The sequence below is a fragment of the Cucurbita maxima genome, unplaced genomic scaffold (assembly GCF_002738345.1).
Source record: "Cucurbita maxima cultivar Rimu unplaced genomic scaffold, Cmax_1.0 Cma_Scf00001, whole genome shotgun sequence".
Taxonomy (NCBI): domain Eukaryota; kingdom Viridiplantae; phylum Streptophyta; class Magnoliopsida; order Cucurbitales; family Cucurbitaceae; genus Cucurbita; species Cucurbita maxima.
In genome coordinates, this window is record NW_019272017.1 from 11,253,655 (window position 1) to 11,265,447 (window position 11,793).

General features: G+C 37.3%; 1 protein-coding gene across 2 annotated transcripts in view; it reads right to left on the reverse strand.

Moving 5' to 3' along the window:
- Nucleotides 1-2,641: 2,641 nt before the first annotated feature.
- Nucleotides 2,642-11,793, reverse strand: part of LOC111490047 — a 10,876-nt gene continuing 1,724 nt past the window's right edge. Inside the window, exons 3-7 of one of the 2 annotated variants that reach the window (XM_023138495.1) lie at nt 7,991-8,123; nt 7,654-7,852; nt 3,648-3,777; nt 3,333-3,497; nt 2,642-3,232 (exon numbers count right to left, since the gene is read on the reverse strand). In XM_023138495.1, the coding sequence (XP_022994263.1) occupies nt 3,083-3,232; nt 3,333-3,497; nt 3,648-3,777; nt 7,654-7,852; nt 7,991-8,123 (777 nt within the window). In that variant the 3' untranslated portion in view covers nt 2,642-3,082. The remainder of the gene's footprint in view (nt 3,233-3,332; nt 3,498-3,647; nt 3,778-7,653; nt 7,853-7,990; nt 8,124-11,793) is intronic. The other variant, XM_023138503.1, reaches the window with a different exon arrangement.

The following is an 11,793-nucleotide window of genomic DNA, read 5'->3' on the forward strand; positions in this document are numbered from 1 at the left end:
CTTCTGTGTTTTGTCTTTGAATGATAGACTGGGTTCCTCACCTCACCAACTACATGACACTCTAACTATCTACATGAAGAATCATCTCGCGCTGCTTCTTACCTAATTCTTTTAAATAGTCTGTCATCCATATCATCTCTTTTCCAGCTTTAGCTATTGTCACGTACTCAACCTTAGTAGATGAAAGAGAAACGCATTTCTAAAGCCTAAACATCTCATCATCTATGGCTTGCTCCCAATCTTCCAACGATAAAGCATCATCAAGGGACTCTAGTTCCCTTCATCAGTCAACATGATATAGTGTAATGAAGGTGAATCCCTATTTGGTACTCTCTGATAGTTTTGAATGATCTTCTCAACACCTGCTCAAGTGTCACTTGCTCCGCTTCTAATTCCTCAACAACAGTCTCAAAAGTTTCTTGAGTATCTGCTACATCACTAGGTGAATCTTTCTACAACTCAACTTCAACTCCCACTTGCTTCATTGTCATGGAGTCTTTCTTCTCGTCCTTATACAAGACATTTTCATCAAAAGTCAAGTCACAGTGACTTAGAACTTTTCAGTTCTTGTCATCCCAAAACTTGTACTCGAACATGTCAAAACCATAGCCTATCTAACTCATTTATGTTTGCTCATAATGCAGTTCTCACAAGGACTCCTATCAATAGATTTCAGACCTTCCAAAACTCCTTTCACAGCTAGCATCTTCATTCCTTTGACGCTTATATCTCCAAGTCTATTATGTCATAGACTTGAATTTAAAGCACTATTAGCAACAACCATGTTCATACACCCTATAATGGTGTAGGTTCTAAATTTTGTGCCACACGCTACCACCATAGCACCCTTCACAATCTTCCACGAACTCTTCACAAACTATGTTGCATAACCTGTGCTATCCAACTGACTAATAAAGATCAGGTTTTTCTTAAGATTAGGAATATATCTGACATCCTTTAATGTCCATAGATTTCTTACGGGAGTTTTTATGCAGACATCCCCCTTTCCTTCAATCTCCAAAGCTTTGTTGTCAGCAAGATACACCTTCTCGAAATTTCCAGACTTGAAATTCTCGAACAACTCTTTAGTTGGAGATGAATGAAAAGATACACTTGAATCCAAAATCCAGGATTCAATCGGACAGTCCATGCTAAGAATTAGAGCATCCTCAATTTCTTCGGTTGAATTTATAAAATCATCGTCATCCTCTGATTTGTGATTCTACTTCTTCTTCAATTTTGTACCATTTGTCTGAAAGTGCCATTTTTCTCCACAATTCCAACACTTTACGTTTGGTTTGTTTGAAAAAATTTCACGGTTCTTTGATTTTGATCGATCTTTGTTTGGGCCCTTTGATTTACTTCTTCCCCTTTGGTCAACACTGAGAGCACTATCAGATGAATCTCCAGCTTCTTGTTTGCAAATACTTTTACTGAGAACTACATCTTAGATGTTATCGAACTTCAGTTTCTCAGATCTTCAAGAACTGCTAATCGTGGCAACAACAGTATCACACGACTCGGGTAAAGATGACATCAAAATTAATGCTTTAATTTTATCTTCGAAAGTAATGTCCACCAAACTCAGTTGACTGACAATCATATTGAACTCATTTATATGATCTGCAACAGATTCACCTTCAGACATTTGTAAATTGAATAGCCTCCGCATCAAATACACCTTGTTCATAGCCGACGGTTTTTCATACATATTCGACAATGCCTTCAATAGGTCTGACATTGTCTTCTCCTTGATGATATTAATCCCCACGTTTTTTGACAGCGTCAACTGGATCAACCTTAAGACCTGACGATCCTTGAGCTTCCACTACTCCGTGGTCATGGTATACGGCTTCACCCCAAATAGGGGTTCATGAAGATCTTTGTGGTACAAATAATCTTAAATTTACATCTTTTAGAAATCGAAATCGAATCAATCGTACTTCTCAATTTCAATATTTAAACTTTCCATCTTCGCAGATCGTGGTAAATCTCACCTTGCTCTGATACCAATTGTTAGGATCGTACAACAACGCACACACTCGATCAAGATAAACACAAGGAACACGAGAGAAAATTCAACAAAAAAAATATTTACACCAAGAGAGAATACAAAGAATAAAAAAAGCATTTTTACTGGGTATATATATGGTTTTCGTTTACTAAATATCGGTTACACAAAATATCTATAATATATCCCTAGAGATGTTTTACTATAAATAGTCATCACGCTCCATATTTCAAACCTGTTAGGAATCACAATATCCCAAACCTTGCATGGGTCACCATGTTAGGAATCACCTTTGAGCATAAGCTCTCATGGCTTTTATAAAAAGGTATTCCTTACTTATAAACCTAGGACTCCCTCCCAACCATCCTCGCAATCCTCAACTGAAATATTTCACATTTCACATCTAAAGGTTTCACATCTAAAGGTGGATGCCATCTTCTTCCTAGCCATCAGGAGGTTTCTCTCACACAGTGTTAGTGTAACCTACAAAATAAAAGGAGAAGAAATCTTGCCCAAAAAATTACATTATGATTTATAAGTGTTCTAACCCTCTATAATTAAAGGGATTTAAACACAATTCATCGAGACGTATACTCCAATACAAAAATATGGTGTGCAGGGGGGCAATAGTAGCTGAAAATCAGTGGAGCTTCCACTTTCTACTGGTTGATTGTGTTCAATGGAATGACGAGTAGTAAATTCTACATAAAGTTACACAATATTTATTCATCAATTAGAAAACTACTGTAATCCAAAGTTCATGATGATAAATATGTGCAGAATTGGAGCAACATTTTGTCAGATGTAGAACATTAATCCTAGCAACCAGCATTGTGGAACTTGAAAACCACAGTTCTTCAAGTGCTCTTTACATTGAGGCAAATCTAATAAGGATAATCTCAATCAAAGTTAATACTACTGACTGCATTGAGCTGATTGAGACAAATCTTCCTCTTTTCTAAATCTGCAGTCTAGCATTTGTTCCATAACTGATAGAAGTTTTCCAACCTAATCCATTCGTGAGATTTAACAGTCTAGTATTTTTCCCGTTGAAAACTTTGATTTATGCCTTCAACTCTTTGCCTTAGGATCTGAAGTCAAAGCTTTGATACAAAGTCGAGGCTTCGTAGTAACAAGATTGCTTGGAAGAACCGACACCCCAACTACCAATGATTCAAGAGGCAACCCAGAAAGGGGAAGCAGCTCAATAAGGATGCAGAGCTGTAGGATATTCAATGAGCACAAAACAAAAATTATAAGATGAAATAGCATGGAATATCTATGTATGTACCAAGGCGCCATTATAGTGTAATCCATTCACCTCTGGAGATTTCAGATCCACAATGGTGTTCGAGACAACATCTTTAACAGCAGCAGCCACGACGCTAAAGCATTTATCGCGACCCATAACAATAGCACCAGAACTATCCTTGCAAGTCTTCATCTCAGTCTCTTCAATTCCTCTTCTGTTGTACCCTACTGCAAACTACATGAAATAAATGTCAAAACTACAAGGCTCCTGAAGCTTGCCATCTCTCTCTCATGAATGACCCAAGATTTAATCGCTACTGAAAAGGATAGGAAAAAAAACAGGAAAATAACCTTCACTCATTAATGAAAATAACCCAAGCTTTACCTTTACAGGGTGTGAAAGACTGTTTCCTTTATCTTTCATGAACTGAAGAACGAGGTTTGACACAACTCCCCGGAGATCATTTTCATTCAAACAACAGGTAGATTGAATGGGGAATATGCGATGACACCAACTGCATAAAGAAAATACCCGGTTACCTAATTGCTGTATATACAATTGTGATATAACACACTCAACTATGAAAAAGAAGTTGGAAAAATCATTCAATTTAGGGTATTCCTCTTACAAATGAAGAAAAACTTTAGATGATACAAAACATGGACATCAAAATAACGAGAAACTTATGAGATAATTCTTATCAAGAGGGTTGAAGAGGAAGAGTTCACATCTGGTGAGCTGGGAGGCGGTCCTTGGACTTGGAGATATCATGAAGCCGATACCCTATGACACAAAGGTTAATGTCAGTAAGTACGGGCCCCATCCCTTTGTGTGGACCGGTGAGGGGTTAAAAGACACTTCCAACAACCCATGGACAGTGATTGAGATAGTTTTTCCTCTTCTTTCACAATTTATTCATAATGTGGGGGATGGGTGGGATACTTATTTTTGAAAGGAAAAATTGTTGGGCGATAGACCCTCTGTTCCTCATACCCTCTGCTTCACTATGTCTCCATTGGCCATTGACCGATAGGAAAACATCGAATGTCTTGGCTCTTTTATCCGTGCTCTCTTATTTTCACTTTAGGCCTCAAAAGGGGATGTCCGCCTTTGGATTTCTTGTCTGCCCAACAGATTTTCATGTAGGTCTTTCTTTTGGTGCTTGTCTAACTCGTTCTCGGTGAGTGATTCTGTTTTCTCCTCGATGTGGAAGGTAAAGAATTCCAAGAAGGTGGAGTTCTTTGCAATTTTGCGTAGAAGAGTTAACATCTTGGATCGAATTTCGGTTAGAGAGTCTTTGGAGTTGGGACGTATTGTTGTATTCCCTACAGGAGGGCAACACATGACCAGATCATATCATGTGAGGTTGAATTTGCTCGTGCAGTCTGGCTCAATTTCTTTGAGGTGATTGATTTTAGCTTTGTCAACTCTCAGATTTGTAGGCTGTTAGTTGAGGAACTTATCTTCCATCCACCCTTTTGTGGTGAAGGACTATTTTTGTGGTAGACGAGGTGTATGTTATTTTTGGGGATTGTGGGAGCAAGAGAAACAATAGAATCTTCAGAGAGCGTGAGAGTTCTTATAGCAATATTTGGTCCCTTATTCGATGTTCTCTCTTTTTGAGCTAGTAATTGTTCGTTAGGGCTTATTTCTCTCCAGTGAAGCCCTTTCTTGTATTTTGGCTCCATTTTGAGGGCTTTTCTTTTTGTATGTAATGTATCGTTTCATCTTTTCTCACTGAAAGTCAAGTGTTGCATCAAAAATAAAATCAATCAATCAATCTAATGCAATGAATTCAATGGAGAATTGAAATACAAAAGAGCTAGAGAGAGAAAAGAGACACTTCCAATACCCAGTTAAAACTTTTGCCTCCCGTCATCTTACAAATACTTGGCCAGCTGCTTATAAAAAAATGCTTCAACAGGATCCATGGTTCTATATCATCAGAAAGCTAGCTAACCTCCTCATAAGATCAAGAGCTCAATGAATGTTGATGTGGCATTGCTTGCCTTGGTTTGGCAGGATAGATGGTTGGGTGATATTTTTCCTCAAAATTCCAAAAAACGTTACTACCTCTCAAACTGAAAGCTAGGAGTTGTAGCATAGATATAGTATCCATATGAATATTGGGACTTGATTTCCAGAAGTTGTTTAATAAAATAAAAGTTCAGGAATGGGCATCATTATCAAACTAATTATCTAGTCTTTTCTGCCTCTGCTGAACAAGACATCTAGCATCGGCCTTTAGAACCAACAGGTTCCTTCACTGTGCCTTCAACCTCTGAACTTTTTGCCACTCCAAAGGCTTTTCTGGGGGCTCTTTCTTTCGTTGTTTGGCTAGTTCCTCTCAGTCTGGCTCTATTTTTTCCCTTCTACAATTTTTCGAGTGGCAATTTATGCACCACAGTGCAAACACCTTGGATCAAATTTCGACTTGGGAGTCCTCTTTAGTTGGGCAGCTTTGTTGTATTCTTTGTAGGAGGATAGCAGAGGATCTTGATCATTTCTTATGGAGTTATGTTTTTTCCAGAGATATGAGAAGGTGTTTCTTGAGACATTAGGCTTTTTCTTTGCCAACTTGCAGAGATGTAGGGAGGCATTCACATAGCTTCTTCTATACGTTCCTTTATGGGAGAAAGGGCGTTTTTGTGGCATATTGGGTTCGTTCTATTTCATGGAAATTTGAAAATAAATAATAGAATCTTTAGGGGCAGGCGATATCTTTCAATAATGTTTGGTCCCTCTTTAGATTATATGTTTCTTTTTGGATTTTGATGACTAAATCCTTTTGTAATTACTCTGTCGCATCTTATTTTACTAGATTTGAACCATTTTTTCTTATTTGTTGCTTGGCTCCCTTTTTGTGTGGACTTTTTTGTAAACACTTGTATTAACTTTTTTTTAAAAGCTGCAAATGAATCTTGATGCGGCATTCTTAAGGCCTTTAATTGGTCTCTCCGTACTAACATGATCTCCCTCCTAGTCCAAGAGATGATTTTGATCCACCATCCTCTTAAGAAGGAAATGATGCACTACGCTTACAAACGAAAAAGGATTTCTTTTGGTTGACATAGCCAGAATGGAGCAACTGCACCTAACAACACATCAACAATTTGGAGGTAATCTCTAACTTTTAAGGAATCTTCCACAATCTAGAATCCATATCCTTTGACAATGGTTTGCCACAGTCAAAATGTGAAGAGGGGAAAGGAGGGTCCTCTTGTCTTCAAACTATATGCCCGGTAAACAATGTTTTAGCAACACTTTCAATTTAAGATGATAGACCTAAAAATCATCTTCCAGCACTTAATAACAAGACCTTTCTCGAAGCACCATATCAAGGAAATATCAATCAACCGTTCAACTTTCCCAATATCAAGCTTCAAGACAATCCTCTGTTGATAAACTAAACATCTGACATCAAGTTGGGACATTTCTTGTCCATTTCCCCAATTTCATACCCGTTCAATCAATGGATCATGGATGGCTTCTTACTCTTAGAAAAATGATTATATAACCAATCGCATGTCTTATCAGAATGCAAGATTTAATCAATGTTCAATTCACAATGTTTCTATTAACAAGTTTAAGTGCCAAAAGTGAACCAATACTTAATCTTATCCAAAACCACTTATGCTATAAATACCCTATAAAATAATTTTTTTCAGTCTAAATACGTTGCACTTTAGCCTTACAAAAAATATACATGTATAACGTTGGCCTTTAGTATTTGATGGACAAGCTTGAAAGAAATAAAATTAGATGGAAGTGGTTCAAGGTTTTAGAGATAAAAATTATTTAGATAAAAAAGAGATGTCAAAACATTGAATTGGAGCACTGATCTCCGCTATGAGCAAAATGCAAGTATAGCTTTTGGAGAAAACTTCTGGAGGTGATTGGATTCTAGTTTTCTTTTGGTTTGCTCACATTTGAACCTACCTAGGTTGTTTTAACATCTTTTTAGAACTTTCTTTCATTTACTTCAAAAGAAAAATGCTTTTCTAAGTTTAGGTGCTCATTTCAATTTTTCCAGGCGTTATCTTTCAAGGAAGAAAATAACAATTTCTAAAATTTTCATTTATCTAATTTTATCCAAGTTTCTCAACAACTCTAAAACATAGTGTTAAATTGCTTTCCAGAAAGTAAATTAACAAACAACAAATAATAGTGATAATAACGATATACCTATTAGAACAAGATGTTTCCGAAGTTATTTGCCTAGAAAAGAATGAACTACCAAATAAAAGCCCTAACGACTATATAAATTTCTCAGAAGCAAATGCAAGCAAAAAAGTTTTTGTCTAACACATGTAAAAAATAGTAAGCTTATTTCAATCAATTCTTAATTAAAATGATAAATTCAAACCAAACAAGTAAGAAAACTACTTACGCGGGTGACTTCAATGTCCCTGCTTCCAGAGACTGAATCAAGTCTGAGACAATGTAAACAGTATCCGGAGAGATATCCTTGGCAAAGGTAAGTAAAAGCAGACCACTCCGTGTCAGCTTCACTAGTGAAATAGGAGAACATTTCTCTACTTTTGCTCCACTCCTCGTAGAGATCGTAGAAGTTCCATTAACATGTTCATCTGATGTCATCAAGGTCAAATACAACAAAACATAAAAGAAATCAGTGGAAGGGACAACAACCAAAATTTCCAACCTCAAAGTAAATTATGTATATTGGCCACAAGAAGCTACATTTAGGTCACCATATTCACTCTCACCAGTACTCCTTCCCTCATTTTCAACACTTTTGTGATCAATGTCCTCTGTACAAACTTTCCTCCTTTTAGAAGTTTCATTTTCATCAGAACTCTCCGAAGTTTCTGGCGTGGAATTACTGAAGTACTGACTATACTGCAAGAAACACAACAAAAGTCAAGTATGTATGATTGTTGGGCAGCAAAAAAAAAAAAAGAGAGCAAAACTTTTCTTATAACTGAATACTAATGTGGCGATCCAAGGTTGAATTAAAAAATTGGCTAAAAAGAAGCAAAAGTAGATGATTAATTCAAATTTAAAAATTAAAAAGAAAAAACCTTCTAAATAAAAAATTAAAAAACAACGCTCTTGCTAATAAAGAGTTTATCATCAGTCTTAACATTAAATTTTTTTTCTATGTATTTCAAACGAAAGATGGAGCATGCATTTCAACTTAAAACTTGAATTACAGACAGTGTGTAACCTCTGCATGCCCAAGACATCATCCACGTCTTAGTTCTGACGACAACATGTTTTCCACCATGGTCAAATCCCCGATGCTCAAAACAAGAACTTTACAAACATTTTTTTTTTCCTTTTACAGCGATGCATGTGCCCATGATCACCCCATAATGGGTTGTGTCCATTAACAGACGTTTAAGGTATTGATTAACCTCTGGGTGATGAAGTTGTGCATTGCTCCACAATCGATCAAGACAATTACCTCCTGTTGTTCAATTTTCCCTTTCATCTTGATCGTTCACAGTGCTGAGAAACCCATGACATAATTTAAAGACTAGCTATGCCACGTCTACCACTTTTGTAACACCCAAGGAAGGTTTGAAATGCCCAAGGAAGGAATTTTAATGCCCAAGTGATTAGTGAAGCCCTAAAGAAGTAGGAAGGAAACTGGAAAAAAGAGGACAAAAAGGTAATTTTTCATGAAACTTCATGAGTTTTTAATTAATTGTCAAAAAGGAGTCTCAAGGGGCCCAAGAAGGAAAAAGTGTGTAAAATAAGGTAAAGAATTATTAGAAAAGTTTTGAAAAAATAATAATAAATATTTAGAAATGGATAATTACAAAAAAAGTACCTAAATTTTGGATATTTGCAAAAACGCCCCTGCCACACATATTAGCTTGTAGATTTGGACAGTCGGAGTAAATCATAAATTAGTGAAGATCCAACTGTCCACATAAGCCACAATTTTGATGAATCCTTGCCACCTAAACATCTAACTACAGAATTTAATTGAAGCCAATGAGCAGCTAAACGGAGTGGATTTTCAACCAAAAAAATCCAGAAACTCAACTACAAATTCAGGCCAATTCTAGAGCCTTCAAAGTTGGTGGAGGCATGGGCTATAAATAAGAGACCTTGGGCAAGGATTTGGAACAAGAAACAAGCATTGAGAATCCCTCAAATTCGAGAATCAAGCTTTCCTATTATGTGTTTCTTGCACTCGGTTTTCTTCTAAAATTGGGAGCTACACTGCACCATTTAAGTTCAAATCACTTTTTACACCCTCCTAATAAGATTACTCATAAGTTTCCTTTAGAACTTGAACGCTGAAAGTGGCTGGAATGATTTTCCCCAAATTCGTACAACAAGACCCATTTCATCCAGTTCTTGGGAGTTGAAGGAGCTTTTGTGTAGAAGACATCGAGGCCAAAGGAGTTCTGGATATGGAGTAACTGGAGAAGTACGTTATGAGGTAAGCTTTTAGTCAATTTGTGGAAAATTCAAAATTTAGTCTTTACGTTTCATGTCGTTGCTTAAACAAATTTCTTTAGCTTCATGGTGTTGAGAGGGAACCTTTTCATGAAGGAGTTGAGAGCTATGGAGGTCTAGAACGCCCTACCCGATAGGGATGTTTCTACGTGCTTTTTGACCACAGATCCATGAGTTTTGACCTTAAAATTGGGAGGCTACACACAGATTCATTGCTTGAGGCCTATTCCATCAGCTTAAGGAGAAGGAGAGGAGGATTGTTGCTGAAGGACTCAAGGGATAATAGGCTCGAGAAGTGCCTCAACAAATAGGAGGGAGAAATGGGTAAAGCTCCAGCGAGGAAGTTGGCTTCCAGGGGGCATTCTCTAGCGAATATCGTCGTCTGCAGTACACGAGAGCCCACGAAACCATTCCCAAACGCTTCCTTGCAACGTCTTCTACAAGTTTGTAGAAGGAATCGAGGAGGAATAACCACAGTGCAAAGTTGTGGAAGGCGACTTACAAAGGTAGGAAGCCACGGTCTCAACGTTTCCCTCAAAATGTGATATTGAAGATGATGATGTGGTCAGTTCAATTGAACTAGCCACGTCACCCAAATTGGACCACCTTGAGTATTTTGTGATGCTTAGCCCCTTTTCAGACCGGTTCTCACCCAATTCTTTTTGGTTCCTTAAAAACTATCACCTTAGTGGACCCACACAAGAAAATTGAGGAAATTTTAACCCTTGACCATAGGGTCCAATTCATTAAGGAAAGTATCCTCCAAAACTTCGTTGGTCAAGTGCGGCAACAACACCACCAACATCTCAAATGCACTCCAATACTCAACCACCAAGGTTTTTTGTTTCATGGCGAGGAATCACTCGCATACATTTCCTTCCTCGCCATACATTTCCTTTCTTTGAAACTTGAAATTGTTCTGAGTCAAAATTTCAAATGGTTACAATCTTCTAATGGCTCACATTCTTCCTTCCCACGACATTGGTTTAGCACAACTCTTTCAAAACTCACAACAACAACAATTAATTTCTCATAATCAGTTAATTTATGGATTTGGCAGTACTTGTTTCTTTTGAAAAGCCAAATCTCCACCCAAACACTGGCATGCCACCTTATCGAATTTACTCTAGTCTCCCCTGCTCTTTTATATTTTCTCTTGTGACACCCTTTTTCCTCACTCTTGAGTTTGGTCAGAATTCTCTCCTGAGTAGTCCCACTCTTTCCTTTTTTGGGGATGAACCCTCTATAACCTTTGGTGCCAAATCTTATGTTCTCATGAGAACAACTCTCTGGCAATAGCCACTAACATTGTGAGTATCATCTTTTGAACCATTACTCTGAAAAGCTAAATATTTTGTAAAATAGAAGCACCAAAAGATCTGGATAAAGAACCCCTAGAAGGAAGCACTAACATTGTGAGTATCATCTAATTCCCATTTCTAAATCTCTACTTGCATACTCAAGCAATCCACCATCTTCATCAATGTGGACAGACTTCCATTGATCTCCAAACATTTTTAGACTTTGCCTTTAATGCTCATCATCTCCTAATCCAACTAATCTATTCGCTCTCTAAGCATTTATGGGCCATTTTCCAAGTTTCCCTAAGATGAACACATTCCAATTGCAGTACGTAAGGTATTTCCGTACTATGCATTGACATGTAGAAGTATATGGTGCCCTAAGGCAATGCAAAATCATACTCAGCAGATTAGAGAGGGCTAGTAAACTTTCTCCCCTTTCCCTTCAACTTCTTAGCTAACAAAAAGATAAAGACAATCATAGTAATATGCCTACGCAAATCATACACAACATTCAGTCCAACATTCTCTACGCAATCATACACAACATTCAGTCCAACATTCTCTACGCAAATCATACACAACGTTCAGTCCAACATTCTCTACGCAAATCATACACAACATTCAGTCCAACATTCTCTACGCAAATCATACACAACATTCAGTCCAACATTCTCTCGCCTAACTAACTGCTTGAAGGCAAATGTTCCTACATGCCCCTCCAAGTGTACCGAATAATGATTGGGTCCTTACATAATGCTAACTCAAAAAAAAAAAAAAAAAAAAAAAAAAAA